Raw genomic sequence first — 20,043 nt, forward strand, 5'->3', positions numbered from 1 at the left:
GTCGTCAGTATGGACTGTCAGTAGACCTAATAGCCACACATATTCAACTGCCAATGTACTGTTAGTTCCCTTCAGTTGGTACAGCCTACATTATCATTCCATTTAATTACATTGTTTAGTTTACCTTCATTTGACTCCTCTGTAAACGCCGTCACGGCCGTGTGGTTGTTGCTGAGGATCATTAGTAACAGTTGGTAATACAAAAAAGACATGTAGGATAATTAATTATGGAGCGGGGCGCAGACCGAGCCGTAACAGTTTGAACCTGACGCATGGCGCAATACTTGTCATCACACAGTCCCATGGTCAGTGCAGGTAATAGACGAGGGTATAGCCTACTATTGTACACTATTCTCCCTGATATAATTCTGTGTACACTAATCTGTCAACATTACCACGGGTTAAAGAACTGAATGTGGCATTTTTCAGAATGAATCTAACCATTATTTGGTGCTTAAAGTCCTTTATGATTCAGAACTACTTTCCTAAATAAATAGACAATCTACAAGATCAGAGGATTTTTAAATCTACCAATTGGTGCTGAAACGGAGAAGAATTTGCATATATTTATTTATATTATATTTATTTATTTATGCATATATTTAGATTACTCCGTCATTGATCCCTAATATCCAGATACCCGATCTCTCAATATATCCTAATGAGTCTACCGACAACATTTTAACTGAAAGGTACAGAGTATTTTAAAGGGATGGCTTTAAGATAAATGTACTGAAAACCCAGTTGAATGAAAACTCTGCGAGAAAATCTGTTGGCCAGCAAACTGGAGAGTTTTCAGCGGTTTAATGAAATGTACTCAGAGCCCCACAAGGTAGCCACACCTGCAGTACGAGTCACGTGACTGAATAAGGTTCGTGACTAAATAAGGTAAGTATAAATGCCAAATACTAAGAAGTGCATGCATAGGAAAAATATAAATTAATTCATCGGAATCAGTCCCTAACTGATTAGAGAGATTTAAGAAGTAATCTAAGAGACCTGACCAATGTGTCCAGATTAGATCCACGATGATATGCAAAACTGGTGATCAGGAGAAATGTCCAAGATACAATATCAGTAAACAAGATGACAATATGTTTTTTGAGTTTGAACACGTACAGGAACGAATCAGACGTCACCTACTGGTTGTACAGGAACGAATCAGACGCCACCTACTGGTTGTACGGGAACGAATCAGACGTCACCTACTGGTTGTACAGGAACGAATCAGACGCCATCTACTGGTTGTACAGGAACGAATCAGACGCCATCTACTGGTTGTTAAAGGTAATTGAAGATACAATATATCTGTGCTGCTGGAGTTTACATTGCTGAGAGAGAGCAGTGACCTCACCACACAACCTCAGGAGTTAAAGGGTAAAGTTCACACAGGTGGCCAATATTACCCAATCATAAGACTTAGTCCTATGTGTCTGGGGGGCATCCGTGTGTGTGTGTGTGTGTGTGTGTGTTCTCTGTGTGTGTGTGTGTGTTCTGTGTGTGTGTGTGTTCTGTGTGTGTGTGTGTGTGTGTGTGTGTGTGTGTGTGTGTGTGTTCTGTGTGTGTGTGTGTGTGTGTGTTCTGTGTGTGTGTGTTCTGTGTGTGTGTGTTCTGTGTGTGTGTGTGTGTGTGTTCTGTGTGTGTGTGTGTTCTGTGTGAGTGTGTGTGTGTGTGTGTGTGTGGGTGGGTGTCTGTCTAGGGTGGGAGATCTCACCACAGACATCAGAAAGACTTCTTTCTCACCAATGTTTCCCACCTCCTACTTTCGGTCAAAAGCAGGAAGTGTAGACAAAAACTTCAGACAGGAAATGAAGAGGAAGTTGATCCAAAAGGTTCTAGTCTGTACAGTGGGGCAGAAGCATACAGTATCACCTCTGGGATACGAAGTCCTTTGTGGGATTGCACTAACAGGGTCTACAATGAACGACGACTACAGCCCAGACTACCCAGAAGCCTTTGTGTTGAACTGTCTTGAGGAACGTTTGAGGTCCATTCCTGTGAGTGTTCAGTTTGTCAGTTGGTCCTCTTGTGTCCCACAATGCAGCTTGTTGACGAGGGATGCTGGTAGGTTGGGACTTTGTTCTCCGTGGAAACGATGCCCCTCCATCTCCCTAAACTCAGTGTAGAGTGTTACGTTCCTCATGTTCTTCAGACAGTGTCTGATTAGCTAAATAAATAAATTACCATCTATATATCTGATTAGAATCTTAAAGGGCAAGCTAAAAATAGCACTTTAAAATGTCTCAATAAGAGATGCAAGCAAACGTGTGGGATGCAACCGATACACACGTGAACACACATATCTACATATTATAATCTATATTATCTAATATCTATATACTTATTAACTCTGGCTTGTGGAAATGAGAAGATTAGCGCTGCTACCTCACATAATAGTGATTATGTAAACATCCAAAAAGCCTGTTGATTTTTCTTCATAATGTGAGCCGTCTCTCTCCTCCCCAGCTTGTGTGTGTGTATGTGTGTGTGTGTGTGTGTGTGTGTGTTTAAAATATATAATATTTTTTGCATTATATCTAAGTCATAGACTCTGCTACATATCCAGACGTATATACTGTATAACTAGCACGACTGATAGTAACAATAAAAATTGCTTTGGTTTTGAAAAATAAAGTTGTTTTTCTTCTTAGTTTGGCATAGAGTTTAAAAACTGTTTTCAGGAATGACCTGACCCTGGGATGAGAAGTAGTGCCTTGACCTGGGTCCCAAAATGGCTCCCTATTGCCTTAATAGTGAACCACTTTTGCCAGGATCTGGTCAAAGTAGTGCACTATATAGTGAATAGAGTTCCATTTGGGATGCAAGCTTGGAATTCTGGGATCGGGGAATGTGGAACGGGGCAATCACTCAACCACCCTGGGATTCAGAGATGGGGGCAGGGATTCTGAGATGGGACAGGGATTCTGAGATGGGGCAGGAGGCAGGGATTCTGAGATGGGGCAGGAGGCAGGGATTCTGAGATGGGGCAGGAGGCAGTGATTCTGAGATGGGGCAGGAGGCAGGGATTCTGAGATGGGGCAGGAGGCAGGGATTCTGAGATGGGGCAGGAGGCAGTGATTCTGAGATGGGGCAGGAGGCAGGGATTCTGAGATGGGGCAGGAGGCAGGGATTCTGAGATGGGGCAGGAGGCAGGGATTCTGAGATGGGGCAGGGGACAGGGATTCTGAGATGGGGCAGGAGGCAGGGATTCTGAGATGGGGCAGGAGGCAGTGATTCTGAGATGGGGCAGGAGGCAGTGATTCTGAGATGGGGCAGGAGGCAGGGATTCTGAGATGGGGCAGGGGACAGGGATTCTGAGATGGGGCAGGAGGCAGGGATTCTGAGATGGGGCAGGAGGCAGGGATTCTGAGATGGGGCAGGGGACAGGGATTCTGAGATGGAGCAGGAGGCAGGGATTCTGAGATGGGGCAGGAGGCAGGGATTCTGAGATGGGGCAGGAGGCAGGGATTCTGAGATGGGGCAGGGGACAGGGATTCTGAGATGGGGCAGGGGACAGGGATTCTGAGATGGGGCAGGGGACAGGGGCAGGGGACAGGGGGTAGGGGGAAGGGGGCAGGGGGCAGGGGCAGGGGACAGGGGGTAGGGGGAAGGGGGAAGGGGCAGGGGCAGGGGCAGGGGACAGGGGGTAGGGGGAAGGGGGAAGGGGGAAGGGGACAGGGATATTGGGCAGTAAGTAACGCTACTATAATGCTATGCTCTGGTAAATCATGTTATCTGACATAGTTATGGGGATGGATCTGAGGATCAGCGTGTTGGAGAGTGTGTGTGTGTGTTGCAGGGGTTTATGGATGGGCACGTGTGTATGCAGAAGCCTGTATGTAAACACGTCTGACTGCGTTTCTGCGTGTAAAACACATCTGCATGATGTGTGTGTGTGTGTGTGTGTGTGTGTGTGTGTGTGTGTGTGTGTGTGTGTGTGTGTGTGTGTGTGTGTGTGTGTGTGTGTGAGTGTGAGTGTGAGTGTGAGTATATAGTTCTCCCTGTCTAGGTACAGGAGGGGCTGGTGGTAGTGTGTGTGAGTGTGAGTGTGAGTGTGAGTATATAGTTCTCTCTGTCTAGGTACAGGAGGGGCTGGTGGCACAACTCTCCAGTGAGGACTGGGACAGTTGCCGTGTGAGGGGTCCGATGCTGGGGTCAGCCAGAGACGAGGTGGGGAACAGCTTGTACCATCCGCTCACCGTGGCACCAAGGTCCAACTCATCCAGCATGATCTGAGCCATGCCCATGAAACACTTGTGGTCCATCCTCCCATAGTCACCCCACACAATCACCTGGGAGAGAGAGGGGGGGGGGGAGAGAGAGAGAGAGAGGGGGGAGAGAGAGAGAGAGAGAGAGAGAGAGGGGGGGAGGGAGAGAGAGAGAGAGAGAGAGAGAAGGGGAGGGAGGATGAGAGAGGTGGGGAGAGAGAGAGAGGAGAGAAAGAGAGAGAAGGGGAGGGGAGGGAGGATGAGAGAGGTGGGGAGAGAGAGAGAGGGGAGGAGAGAGAGAGAGAGAGAGAGAGAGAGAGAGAGAGGGGGGAGGAGAGAGAGAAGGGGGACGGGAAATTAAGTCAATGCTTTGATTAGCTAACCATCCCAAAAATGATATCGCTGCTAGAGATGCAATAAAATTAAGTCAATAAATACGACATTTGGTGAAGAAAAAATGTATTTTCACTCTCCGGCCATGCCAGACGAACATATGGGGTTCTGGAACCACAAAGACGAACATATGGGGTTCAGGAACCACAAAGACGAACATATGGGGTTCTGGAACCACAAAGACGGACATTTGGGGTTCTGGAATCACAAAGACGAACATATGGGATTCTGGAACCACAAAGATGAACATATGGGGTTCTGGAACCACAGAGACAAACATATGGTGTTCTGGAACCACAAAGACAAATATTTGGGGTTCTGGAACCACAAAGGCGAACATATGGGTTTCTGGGACCACAAATCCTATTTCTACCACTTCAATATTTCTAGATATAGCTAGGTATTTACCTGTAGGACTTTGGCCTGAGGACTCTCTTCAAACAGCAGGGCCTGTTGGTAGGAGGGGTCTAGAGTCTTCTTCACCACTCTGGTCTTCTTCTTAGCCAGACATGCTCCATTCTCCAACACATACACCTTTACATAGGTTGCTGCAGGAAATGAACAATACAGTTATTTAAATTCTGAGTGAAAGGGCATTTTAAAAGATAAACTTGTTGTAAATCCAGCCACAGTGTCCAATTTCAAAAAGGTGTTATGATGAAAGCACACCAAACGATTATGTTAGGTCAGTACCTAGTCACAGAAAAACACAGCCATTTTTCCAGCCAAAGAGAGGAGTCACAAAAAACAGAAATAGAGATACAATTAATCACTAACATATGATGATCTTCATCAGATGACACTCGTAGGACTTAATGTTACACAATACATGTATGTTTTGTTCGGTAAAGTTCATATTTATATCCAAAAATCTCAGTTTACATTGACGCCAAATTCAGTAGTTCCAAAACATCCGGTGATTTTGCAGAGAGCCACATCAATTTACAGAAATACTCATGATAAACACTGATAAAAGATACAACTGTTATGCATGGAATTTTAGATCCACTTCTCCTTAATGCAACCGCTGTGTCAGATTTCAAAAAAGCTTTACCGAAAAAGCACACCATGCAATAATCTGAGTACAGCGCTCAGACAACAAAACAAGCCATACAGATATCCGCCATGTTGTGGAGTCAACAGAAGTCAGAAATAGCATTATAAATATTCACTTACCTTTGCTGGTCTTCATCAGAATGCACTCCCAGGAATCCCAGGTCCACAATTTTTTTTTGATTTGTTCAATAAAGTCCATCATTTATGTCCAAATACCTCCTCCTCCCTGGCGGGCAAGTCCAGGCGAAAGTTCAGACGAAACATGTCAAACTAAGTATAGAATCAATCTTTAGGATGTTTTTAACATAAATCTTCAATAATGTTTCAACCAGAGAATTCCTTTGTCTGTAGAAATGCGATGGAACGCAGGTCGCTCTCACGTGAGAGAGTGTGATCAGCTCATGCCACTCTGGCAGACCTCTGACTCATTCAGCTCCCATTCCCCCCTCCTTCACAGTAGAAGCATCAAACAAGGTTCTAAAGACTGGTGACATCTAATGGAAGCCTTAGGAAGTGCAATATGACCCTCTAGACACTGTATATTCGATAGGCAATGACTTGAAAAACTTTTAACCTCAGATTTCCCACTTCCTGGTTGGATTCTTTCTCAGGGTTTTGCCTGCCATACGACTTCTGTTATACTCACAGACATAATTCAAACAGTTTTAGAAACTTCAGAGTGTTTTCTATCCAAATGTACTTATTATATGCATATTATAGCTTTTAGGACTAAGTAGCAGGCAGTTTACTCTGGGCACCTTTTTATCCAAGCTACTCAATACTACCCCCCAGTCCCAAAGAAGTGAAGGAGCCTTTTGGACCTAGACTCGGTGCTCTGGTACCGCCTTGTATCGACTTGGGTCACTGGAGTCTTTGACAATTTTTTGGGCCTTCCTCTGACACTGCCTAGTATATATGTCCTGGAAGGCAGGAAGCTTGGCCCCAGTGATGTACTGGGCTGTATGCACTACCTTCTGTAGCTCCTTACGGTCGGATGCCGAGCGGTTGCCGTACCAGGCGGTGAAGCAGGATACTCTCGATGGTGCGGCTGTAGAACTTTGAGGATCGGGACCCATGCCAAATCTTTTTAGTCTCCTGAGGGGGAAACTGAGGGGGAAACCCTACAAGGGCTGTCTCGTTGTTGTCGGTGATCAAGCCTACTGCCGATGTGTCATCGGCAAACTTAATTATGGTGTTGGAGTCGTTCTTGGCCACGCAGTCGTGGGTGAACAAGGAGTACAGGAGGGGACTAAGCAAGCACCCCTGAGGCGTGTTCAGTATCAGAGTGGCAGATGTGTTGTTGCCTACCCTTACCACCTGGGGTCGGCCCGTCAGGAAGTTCAGGATCCAGTTGCAGAGGGAGGTGTTTAGTCCCAGGGTCCTTAGCTTAGTATTGAGCTTTGTGGGCACTATGTTGTTGAACGCGGAGCTGTAGTAAATTAATAGCATTCTCACATAGGTGTGCAATTGAGATTGCATCATCTGTGAATCAGTTGGGGTGGTATGTGAATTGGAGTGGGTCTAGGGATGATGGTGTTAGGTATTACAGACTTGGACAGGGAGAAGTTGAAAATGTCAGTGAAGACACTTGCCAGTTGGTCCGTGCATGCTCTGAGTACACGTCCTGGTAATCCGTCTGGCCCCACGGCCTTGTGAATATTGACCTGTTTAAAGGTCTTGCTCACATCGGCTACGGAAAGCGCAATCACACAGCCGTCCAGAACAGCTGGTTCTCTCATGCATGCTTCAGTGTTTTCTGCCTAGAAGCGAGCATAAAATGCATTTAGCCCATCTGGTAGGCTTGCGTCACTGGGCAGCTCACGGCTAGGTTTTTCTTTGTAGCCGACGAGCGTCAGAGCCTGTATAATAAGATTCAATCTTAGTTCTGTATTGACGCTTTGCCTGTTTGATGGTTCGTCTGAGGGCATGAACACCTACAGCACCCAATGTCACAGTAAGGCCCAAAAAATAATCAAGCACATCAACCACCCGAGTAACGGCCTGTTCACCCCGCTATCATCCAGAAGGAGAGGTCAGTACTGGTGCATCAAGGCTTGGACAGAGACTGAAAAACAACTTCTATCTCAGGGCCATCAGACTGTTATATATCCATCACTAGCCGGCTACCACCCGATTACGCAACCCTGCACCTTAGAGGCTGCTGCCCTATATACAGACTTGGAATCACTGGTCACTTTAATAATGGAACACTAGTCACTTTAATAATGTTTACATACTGCTGTACTCATCTCATATGTATATACTGTATTCTATTCTACTGTAGTTTAGTCAATGCCACTCCGACATTGCTCAATCTAATATTTATATATTTCTTAATTGCATTCTTTGACTTTTAGATTTGTGTGTATTGTTGTGTATTGTTAGATACTACTGCACTGTTGGAGCTAGGAACACAAGCATTTCAATACACTCGCAATAACACATACTAAATATGCGTATGTGACTAACAGCATTTTATTTGATTTGACCTGGGATTAATAAATGAACAACAAAGGTACATAGGTTTGTATTGTACCTGGGATGAACAATAAAGTTGGGTAGGTTTGTATTGTACCTGGGATGAACAATAAAGTTGGGTAGGTTTGTATTGTACCTGGGACAAACAATAAAGTTGGGTAGGTTTGTATTGTACCTGGGATAAACAATAAAGTTGGGTACGTTTGTATTGTACCTGGGATGAACAATAAAGTTGGGTAGGTTTGTATTGTACCTGGGATGAACAATAAAGTTGGGTAGGTTTGTATTGTACCTGGGACAAACAATAAAGTTGGGTAGGTTTGTATTGTACCTGGGATGAACAATAAAGTTGGTTAGGTTTGTATTGTACCTGGGATGAACAATAAAGTTGGGTAGGTTTGTATTGTACCTGGGATGAACAATAAAGTTGGTTAGGTTTGTATTGTACCTGGGATGAACAATAAAGTTGGGTAGGTTTGTATTGTACCTGGGATGAACAATAAAGTTGGGTAGGTTTGTATTGTACCTGGGATGAACAATAAAGTTGGGTAGGTTTGTATTGTACCTGGGATAAACAACAAAGTTGGGTACGTTTGTATTGTACCTGGGATGAACAATAAAGTTGGGTAGGTTTGTATTCTACCTGGGATGAACAATAAAGTTGGGTAGGTTTGTATTGTACCTGGGACAAACAATAAAGTTGGGTAGGTTTGTATTGTACCTGGGATGAACAATAAAGTTTGGTAGGTTTGTATTGTACCTGGGATGAACAATAAAGTTCTGTAGTTATGTATTGTACCTGGGATGTTCTTTGACCCTGGTTTAGGGGTCAGTCCTCTGGCCTGGTTGATCTCCACCTCTAGCTGGCCTCCTCTGTCCACCATACCCACATGGACGTCACCTACAGGAGGAAAACACACACTTGTTATACACACTTGCTACACACACTCTTCACGTTTAGGGGCAGATGATTTGACATGTAACCTGGCCAGGAGAAGCTCTGGGCCTAGTTATAGTCCAGAACTGAGACCCTTTTCCAGGTCAGATCAGGTCACATTCTGCCTCTATTACAGTATATCTGATCACTGTTGTTTCAACTTGCAGTACCAGTGTTGACCAGCAGGGAGAGACAGAACGCTTCCAGTCTGTTATAACGTCTGTTCCACTGTCCTCACAATGATTTTTTACCAAGTGATTGTGGCATAGAATTCTCATAATTTATTTTTAGCTCATAAAAGAAAAAGAAGAAAAAAAACACATTGGAAGGATATGCGGAGCCATCCCCCTATTCATACACCATCTGGTATCTAATGTAGAGCCATCCCCCTATTCATACACCATCTGGTATCTAATGTAGAGCCATCCTCCTATTCATACACCATCTGGTATCTAATGTAGAGCCATCCCCCTATTCATACACCATCTGGTATCTAATGTAGAGCCATCCCCCTATTCATACACCATCTGGTATCTAATGTAGAGCCATCCTCCTATTCATACACCATCTGGTATCTAATGTAGAGCCATCCTCCTATTTATACACCATCTGGTATCTAATGTAGAGCCATCCCCCTATTCATACACCATCTGGTATCTAATGTAGAGCCATCCTCCTATTCATACACCATCTGGTATCTAATGTAGAGCCATCCTCCTATTCATACACCATCTGGTATCTAATGTAGAGCCATCCTCCTATTCATACACCATCTGGTATCTAATGTAGAGCCATCCCCCTATTCATACACAGTCTGGTATCTAATGTAGAGCCATCCCCCTATTCATACACCATCTGGCATCTAATGTAGAGCCATCCCCCTATTCATACACCATCTGGTATCTAATGTAGAGCCATCCCCCTATTCATACACCATCTGGCATCTAATGTAGAGCCATCCCCCTATTCATACACCATCTGGTATCTAATGTAGAGCCATCCCCCTATTCATACACCATCTGGCATCTAATGTAGAGCCATACCCCTATTCATACACCATCTGGTATCTAATGTAGAGCCATCCTCCTATTCATACACCATCTGGTATCTAATGTAGAGCCATCCCCCTATTCATACACCATCTGGTATCTAATGTAGAGCCATCCTCCTATTCATACACCATCTGGCATCTAATGTAGAGCCATCCCCCTATTCATACACCATCTGGTATCTAATGTAGAGCCATCCTCCTATTCATACACCATCTGGTATCTAATGTAGAGCCATCCCCCTATTCATACACCATCTGGTATCTAATGTAGAGCCATCCCCCTATTCATACACCATCTGGTATCTAATGTAGAGCCATCCCCCTATTCATACACCATCTGGTATCTAATGTAGAGCCATCCCCCTATTCATACACCATCTGGTATCTAATGTAGAGCCATCCTCCTATTCATACACCATCTGGTATCTAATGTAGAGCCATCCCCCTATTCATACACCATCTGGTATCTAATGTAGAGCCATCCTCCTATTCATACACCATCTGGTATCTAATGTAGAGCCATCCTCCTATTCATACACCATCTGGTATCTAATGTAGAGCCATCCTCCTATTCATACACCATCTGGTATCTAATGTAGAGCCATCCTCCTATTCATACACAGTCTGGTATCTAATGTAGAGCCATCCCCCTATTCATACACCATCTGGTATCTAATGTAGAGCCATCCCCCTATTCATACACCATCTGGTATCTAATGTAGAGCCATCCCCCTATTCATACACCATCTGGTATCTAATGTAGAGCCATCCCCCTATTCATACACCATCTGGTATCTAATGTAGAGCAATCCCCCTATTCATACACCATCTGGTATCTAATGTAGAGCCATCCCCCTTTTTCTCACACCATCTTGCATCTAATGTAGAGCCATCCCCCTATTCATACACCATCTGGCATCTAATGTAGAGCCATCCCCCTTTTTCTCACACCATCTGGCATCTAATGTAGAGCCATCCTATTCATACACCATCTGGTATCTAATGTAGAGCCATCCTCCTATTCATACACCATCTGACATCTAATGTAGAGCCATCCCCCTATTCATACACCATCTGGTATCTAATGTAGAGCCATCCTCCTATTCATACACCATCTGGTATCTAATGTAGAGCCATCCTCCTATTCATACACCATCTGGTATCTAATGTAGAGTCATCCCCCTATTCATACACCATCTGGTATCTAATGTAGAGCCATCCCCCTATTCATACACCATCTGGTATCTAATGTAGAGCCATCCCCCTTTTTCTCACACCATCTGGCATCTAATGTAGAGCCATCCCCCTATTCATACACCATCTGGCATCTAATGTAGAGCCATCCCCCTTTTTCTCACACCATCTGGCATCTAATGTAGAGCCATCCTATTCATACACCATCTGGTATCTAATGTAGAGCCATCCTCCTATTCATACACCATCTGGTATCTAATGTAGAGCCATCCCCCTATTCATACACCATCTGGTATCTAATGTAGAGCCATCCTCCTATTCATACACCATCTGGTATCTAATGTAGAGCCATCCTCCTATTCATACACCATCTGGTATCTAATGTAGAGCCATCCTCCTATTCATACACAGTCTGGTTTCTAATGTAGAGCCATCCTCCTATTCATACACCATCTGGTATCTAATGTAGAGCCATCCTCCTATTCATACACAGTCTGGCATCTAATGTAGAGCCATCCTCCTATTCATACACCATCTGTTATCTAATGTAGAGCCATCCTCCTATTCATACACCATCTGGCATCTAATGTAGAGCCATCCCCCTATTCATACACCATCTGGCATCTAATGTAGAGCCATCCTCCTATTCATACACCATCTGGTATCTAATGTAGAGCCATCCTCCTATTCATACACAGTCTGGTATCTAATGTAGAGCCATCCTCCTATTCATACACCATCTGGTATTTAATGATGAGCCATCCCCCTATTCATACACCATCTGGTATCTAATGTAGAGTAATCCCCCTATTCATACACCATCTGGTATCTAATGTAGAGCCATCCCCCTATTCATACACCATCTGGTATCTAATGTAGAGCCATCCCCCTATTCATACACAGTCTGGTATCTAATGTAGAGCCATCCCCCTATTCATACACAGTCTGGTATCTAATGTAGAGCCATCCCCCTATTCATACACAGTCTGGTATCTAATGTAGAGCCATCCTCCTATTCATACACCATCTGGTATCTAATGTAGAGCCATCCTCCTATTCATACACCATCTGGCATTTAATGTAGAGCCATCCTCCTATTCATACACCATCTGGCATCTAATGTAGAGCCATCCCCCTATTCATACACCATCTGGCATCTAATGTAGAGCCATCCTCCTATTCATACACCATCTGGTATCTAATGTAGAGCCATCCTCCTATTCATACACCATCTGGTATCTAATGTAGAGCCATCCTCCTATTCATACACCATCTGGTATCTAATGTAGAGCCATCCTCCTATTCATAAACCATCTGGTATCTAATGTAGAGCCATCCTCCTATTCATACACCATCTGGTATCTAATGTAGAGCCATCCCCCTATTCATACACCATCTGGTATCTAATGTAGAGCCATCCTCCTATTCATACACTATCTGGTATATTTAGATCAGCAAACACTGAAGAGGGAGGAGCCCTTGACTTGTTCCACATTTTGTTACGTTACAGCCTTATTCTAAAATGGATAACATTTATTCAATTAGTGAACACAATACCCCATATATATTTGTTTTACACAGAAATACCTTATTTTCGTAAGTATTCAAAACCCTTCGCTATTGTATGAATATTTTAAAATAATACGCGAAGCAGAGGACGAGAGGTCGAGAGGGAATTAACGATCAATGGAAAAAGTGTTTTTTCTGTAATAGGGAATTAACGATCAATGGGTCAGAGACATGGAAGGAATGTGTTTAGGCATTGAGCCTGAAACAGGATACTTGTTATTTGGCCATTGGCCCAGTTTTATTGCAAGGAATTCGAAATGGTCAACCACAGGCTAGTGTTGGGTTGTAAATCTACATGCTCTGCCTTTGTTCTGTGGAGAGAATCACTGAGGACAGGGGAGAATAAACATCTACCTCTCAGTATAACATCTATGATTTGTTATCTTTGAATATATATATTTTTCTCCCCCTGATTTGCTTTGGGTTCTGTGTTATTGAAGAGTAACATCAACTGCTAAACACAACGAGACTCGAAATTGAGATGTTTCTACAACTTGACTGGAGTCCACCTGTGGTAAAAACAATTGTTTGGACATGATTTGGATCTGGGGAAGGGTACCAAAACATTTTTTTGCAGCATTGAAGATCCCCAAGAACACAGGGGTCTCCATCATTCTTAAATGGAAGAAGTTTGGAACCACCATGGCTCTTTCTAGAGCTGGCCGTCCGGCCAAACTGAGCAAACGGGGAAGAAGGGCGTCGGTCAGGGAGAGTTCCTCTGTGGTGATGGGAGAACTTTTCAGAATGACAACCATCTCTGCAGATGGTTGTCCACCAATCAGGACTTTGTGGTAGAGTGGCCAGACGGAAACAACTCTTTAATAAAAGTCACATGACAGCCGGCTTGGAGTTTGCCAAAAGGCACCTAAAGGACACTCAGTAAATGAGAAACAAGATTCTCTGGTCTGATGAAACAAATATTGTACCCTATGGCCTGAATGCCAAGAGTCAAGTCTGGAGGAAACGTGGCACCATCTCTACGGTGAAGCCTGGTGGTGGCAGCATCATGCTGTGGGGATGTTTTTCAGCGGCAGGTACTGGGAGACTAGTCCGGATGGAGGGAAAGATGAACGGAGCAAAGTACAGAGAGATCCTTGATGAAAACCTGCTCCAGAGTGCTCAGCACCTCAGACTGGGGTGAAAGTTCACCTTCCAACAGGACAACAACCCTAAGCACACAGCCAAGACAACGCAGGAGTGGTTTCAGGACAAGTCTCTGAATGTCCTTGTGGCCCAGCCAGAGCCCGGACTTGAACCTGATTGAACATCTCTGGAGAAACCTGAAAATAGCTGTGCAGCGACGATCCCCATCCAACCTGACAGAGCTTGAGAGGATCTGCAGAGAAGAATGGGAGAAACTCTCCAAATACAGGTGTGCCAAGCTTGTAGCGTCATACCAAAGAAGTCTCGAGCTAGTAATCGATGCCAAAGATGCTTCGACAAAGTACTGAGTAAAGTGTCTGAATACTTATGTAAATATGATATCAGTTTATTTATTGGTAATAAATAAGCAAAAATAAATAAAAAAATGTTTTTGCTTTGTCATTTTGGGGTATTGTGAGTAGATTGATGAGGGAATTATATTTTAGAATAAAATGTATGAAAATAAAATGTGGAAAAACTCAAGGGGTCTGAAGACTTTCCGAAAACACTGCATAATTGCATATTATATATATATATATACACATAATTATATAGAAACTCCAATGATCTGATTTACCCATGGAGGGAGTGGCTAGTGTCTGTCGGCCTACGATCTGGGCGGGGCCTAGTCCATCCAGGAAGTCACTAAACTGGCTCTCAGGACCCATACGAGTAGGGGGGAAGATAAACCTAGAGAGGGAGAGAATGAACAAGTGGTTAGATGGTGGTTTAATTAATGACATGTAGCAGGAGACAGTGAGGGCTACAACATGGCCATAGGTCCAGCAGTGGAGAGGTGGGCCGTTGAGAACAGGCAGAACAACGCTCTCGTACAACAGTTACAGAACTAGTAATATATGAGTAACATAAGTTATGTCTGCGTTGTTGGAGTTGATGCAGCCGTGGGTGGAAACCTGGCATATTTAGTATTATTTAGTATTGTCTAGAACTAAGGTAGCATTAGTTTATAACATACATTCTGTCAAAGCTGTCAGAGTTGGTGCTGGATGGACAGATGGATGGAAACATAATGATAGATGGATGGATGGTAATATAATGATAGATGGATGGATGGTATTATAATGATAGATGGATGGATGTATGGTAATATAATGATAGATGGATGGTAATATAATGATAGATGGATGGAAGGTAATATAATGATAGATGGATGGATGGTAATATAATGATAGATGGATGGATGGTAATATAATGATAGATGGATGGTAATATAATGATAGATGGATGGTGATATAATGATAGATGGATGGATGGTAATATAATGATAGATGGATGGTAATATAATGATAGATGGATGGTAATATAATGATAGATGAATGGTAATATAATGATAGATGAATGGTAATATAATGATAGATAGATGGTAATATAATGATAGATGGATGGATGGTGATATAATGATAGATGGATGGTAATATAATGATAGATGGATGGTAATATAATGATAGATGGATGGTAATATAATGATAGATGGATGGTAATATAATGATAGATGGATGGTAATATAATGATAGATGGATGGTAATATAATGATAGATGAATGGTAATATAGTGATAGATGAATGGTAATATAATGATAGATGGATGGTAATGTAATGACAGATGGATGGTAATGTAATGATAGATGGATGGTAATATAATGATAGATGGATGGTAATATAATGATAGATGGATGGTGATATAATGATAGATGGATGGATGGTAATATAATGATAGATGGATGGTAATATAATGATAGATGGATGGTAATATAATGATAGATGAATGGTAATATAATGATAGATAGATGGTAATATAATGATAGATGGATGGATGGTGATATAATGATAGATGGATGGTAATATAATGATAGATGGATGGTAATATAATGATAGATGGATGGTAATATAATGATAGATGGATGGTAATATAATGATAGATGGATGGTAATATAATGATAGATGGATGGTAATATAATGATAGATGAATGGTAATATAGTGATAGATGAATGGTAATATAATGATAGATGGATGGTAATGTAATGACAGATGGATGGTAATGTAATGATAGATGGATGGTAATATAATGATAGATGGATGGTAATATAATGATAGATGGATGGTAATATAATGATAGATGGATGGTAATATAATGATAGATGGATGGTAATATAATGACAGATGGATGGTAATATAATGATAGATGGATGGTAATATAATGATAAATGGATGGATGGTAATGTAATGACAGATGGATGGTAATATAATGATAGATGGATGGTAATGTAATGATAGATGGATGGTAATATAATGACAGATGGATGGTAATATAGTGATAGTATTAGTAACGTACGTTCCATCAGAGCTGTTGGAGTTGGTGCTGCCGTCGGTGGACTCCTTGCTACCCTGTCGCGTGACTCGGTTTCTCATCTCCACAGCGATGCCCGTCTCCGTGCTCCGTCTGATCGTACTGCGTAACTTCTTCGCTCGTTCTTCTGGAGATAAGATGTCAGAGGTCAGGGGTTAGAGGTTAAAGTTTAGGGGTTTAAAGGACCGCTCAAGACCTGTCTGAAGACTTCTTGTATCTAGTATCGAAGTAGTGTATCTGACAACAACGAGTCAAGATTTCAAGGTGCCCTATGCAGAAATCGCTCCGCCATTTCATGTTTGCTACAATACGAATAGTTAACCTCATATTTCTGTTTTTGTGACAAAATAAAGCATAGAGAATGTAGATAATCATTGAAACATCTAAAACGCTGTGAAATATATTTTCAATTACCAAAAATATTGTATTTTTAGCTGTTTGAGGGTGGTGTACAAAACTTAAAGTAAAACATGCAAAAACTAAAATTAAGAACAGGAACCATAGAAATATAGCACATAAAACAGGCCTGTCCTCTACACTAAAACATTCACACTAGTTTCCCATCAGTTCCACCAGAGGCCTGTCCTCTAATCTCAAGCATTCACACTAGTTTCTCATCAGTTCCACCAGAGGCCTGTCCTCTAATCTCAAGCGTTCACACTAGTTTCTCACACTCTCTCCTTCTCTTTCTCACCAAATCTCTCTCTCTTTACTCTCTATCTCCATCTCTCTCTCCACCCTGTCCCTCAATCTCACACCATAGTAAATCAGCAATGGAAAGGATGGATGTATGAAGAAGGGAACAAAGAAAGAGTGTAAGAGGAACTGTTTATGTTAAGAGAAAATCTCCCCGGCTAGCTCTCTGCTGCATCTCCCCGGCTAGCTCTCTGCTGCATCTCCCCGGCTAGCTCTCTGCTGCATCTCCCCGGCTAGCTCTCTGCTGCATCTCCCCGGCTAGCTCTCGGCTGCATCTCCCCGGCTAGCTCTCTGCTGCATCTCCCCGGCTAGCTCTCTGCTGCATCTCCCCGGCTAGCTCTCTGCTGCATCTCCCCGGCTAGCTCTCTGCTGAAAAGAATACACTAATCTCCTCACATGTACACAAACACACACACACACACATACACAAACACACACGCAGACAAACACAGCGATCAATGTGGGGATATTAATGGAGTTAGTATGTGGGAGGTCTAGGGGGGAGACAGTGAACCCTGGTGATTTAGAGTTTGGGGAGCTAGGGGGGAGACAGTGGACCCTGGTGATTTAGAGTATGGGGAGCTAGGGGGGAGACAGTGGACCCAGGTGATTTAGAGTATGGGGAGCTAGGGGGGAGACAGTGGACCCTGGTGATTTAGAGTATGGGGAGCTAGGGGGGAGACAGTGGACCCTGGTGATTTAGAGTATGGGGAGCTAGGGGGGAGACAGTGGACCCTGGTGATTTAGAGTATGGGGAGCTAGGGGGAGACAGTGGACCCTGGTGATTTAGAGTATGGGGAGCTAGGGGGGAGACAGTGGACCCTGTGAGATTTAGAGTATGGGGAGCTAGGGGGGGGACAGTGGACCCTGGTGATATAGACTATGGGGAGCTAGGGGGGAGACAGTGGACCCTGGTGATATAGAGTATGGGGAGCTAGGGGGGAGACAGTGGACCCTGGTGATTTAGAGTATGGGGAGCTAGGGGGGAGACAGTGGACCCTGGTGATTTAGAGTATGGGGAGCTAGGGGGGAGACAGTGGACCCTGGTGATTTAGAGTATGGGGAGCTAGGGGGGAGACAGTGGACCCTGGTGATTTAGAGTATGGGGAGCTAGGGGGGAGACAGTGGACCCTGGTGATTTAGAGTATGGGGAGCTAGGGGGGAGACAGTGGACCCTGGTGATTTAGAGTATGGGGAGCTAGGGGGGAGACAGTGGACCCTGGTGATTTAGAGTATGGGGAGCTAGGGGGGAGACAGTGGACCCTGGTGATTTAGAGTTTGGGGAGCTAGGGGGGAGACAGTGGACCCTGGTGATTTAGAGTATGGGGAGCTAGGGGGGAGACAGTGGACCCTGGTGATTTAGAGTATGGGGAGCTAGGGGGGAGACAGTGGACCCTGGTGATATAGAGTATGGGGAGCTAGGGGGGAGACAGTGGACCCTGGTGATTTGGAGTATGGGGAGCTAGGGGGGAGACAGTGGACCCTGGTGATTTGGAGTATGGGGAGCTAGGGGGGAGACACTATTTATTTATTTTATTATATTTCACCTTTATTTAACCAAGTAGGCAAGTTGAGAACAAGTTCTCATTTACAATTGCGACCTGGCCAAGATAAAGCAAAGCAGTTCGACACATTCAACGACACTGAGTTACACATGGAGTAAAACAAACATACAGTCAATAATACAGTATAAACAAGTCTATATACGATGTGAGCAAATGAGGTGAGATAAGGGAGGTAAAGGCAAAAAGGCCATGGTGGCAAAGTAAATACAATATAGCAAGTAAAACACTGGAATGGTAGATTTGCAATGGAAGAATGTGCAAAGTAGAAATAAAAATAATGGGGTGCAAAGGAGCAAAATAAATTAATTAATTAAATACAGTAGGGAAAGAGGTAGTTGTTTGGGCTAAATTATAGGTGGGCTATGTACAGGTGCAGTAATCTGTGAGCTGCTCTAACAGTTGGTGCTTAAAGCTAGTGAGGGAGATAAGTGTTTCCAGTTTCAGAGATTTTTGTAGTTCGTTCCAGTCATTGGCAGCAGAGAACTGGAAGGAGAGGCGGCCAAAGAAATAATTGGTTTTGGGGGTGACTAGAGAGATATACCTGCTGGAGCGTGTGCTGCAGGTGGGAGATGCAATGGTGACCAGCGAGCTGAGATAAGGGGGGACTTTACCTAGCAGGGTCTTGTAGATGACATGGAGCCAGTGGGTTTGGCGACGAGTATGAAGCGAGGGCCAGCCAACGAGAGCGTACAGGTCGCAATGGTGGGTAGTATATGGGGCTTTGGTGACAAAACGGATTGCACTGTGATAGACTGCATCCAATTTGTTGAGTAGGGTATTGGAGGCTATTTTGTAAATGACATCGCCAAAGTCGAGGATTGGTAGGATGGTCAGTTTTACAAGGGTATGTTTGGCAGCATGAGTGAAGGATGCTTTGTTGCGAAATAGGAAGCCAATTCTAGATTTAACTTTGGATTGGAGATGTTTGATATGGGTCTGGAAGGAGAGTTTACAGTCTAACCAGACACCTAAGTATTTGTAGTTGTCCACGTATTCTAAGTCAGAGCCGTCCAGAGTAGTAATGTTGGACAGGCGGGTAGGTACAGGTAGCGATCGGTTGAAGAGCATGCATTTAGTTTTACTTGCATTTAAGAGCAATTGGAGGCCACGGAAGGAGAGTTGTATGGCATTGAAGCTTGCCTGGAGGGTTGTTAACACAGTGTCCAAAGAAGGGCCAGAAGTATACAGAATGGTGTTGTCTGCGTAGAGGTGGATCAGAGACTCACCAGCAGCAAGAGCGACCTCATTGATGTATACAGAGAAGAGAGTCGGTCCAAGAATTGAACCCTGTGGCACCCCCATAGAGACTGCCAGAGGTCCGGACAGCAGACCCTCCGATTTGATACACTGAACTCTATCAGAGAAGTAGTTGGTGAACCAGGCGA

General features: G+C 43.7%; 1 protein-coding gene across 1 annotated transcript in view; it reads right to left on the reverse strand.

The window, feature by feature from the left end:
• Positions 1 to 3,644: 3,644 nt before the first annotated feature.
• The window catches only part of LOC110489436 (regulating synaptic membrane exocytosis protein 3-like), a 120,811-nt gene continuing 104,412 nt past the window's right edge, over positions 3,645 to 20,043 (reverse strand). Inside the window, exons 3-7 of the mRNA XM_036971352.2 lie at positions 16,383 to 16,524; positions 14,607 to 14,719; positions 8,935 to 9,036; positions 5,010 to 5,149; positions 3,645 to 4,292 (exon numbers count right to left, since the gene is read on the reverse strand). Of these exons, the coding sequence (XP_036827247.1) occupies positions 4,077 to 4,292; positions 5,010 to 5,149; positions 8,935 to 9,036; positions 14,607 to 14,719; positions 16,383 to 16,524 (713 nt within the window). The 3' untranslated portion in view covers positions 3,645 to 4,076. The remainder of the gene's footprint in view (positions 4,293 to 5,009; positions 5,150 to 8,934; positions 9,037 to 14,606; positions 14,720 to 16,382; positions 16,525 to 20,043) is intronic.

The sequence above is a fragment of the Oncorhynchus mykiss genome, chromosome 30, assembly GCF_057628025.1.
Source record: "Oncorhynchus mykiss isolate SJ-2025 chromosome 30, ASM5762802v1, whole genome shotgun sequence".
Classification (NCBI taxonomy): domain Eukaryota; kingdom Metazoa; phylum Chordata; class Actinopteri; order Salmoniformes; family Salmonidae; genus Oncorhynchus; species Oncorhynchus mykiss.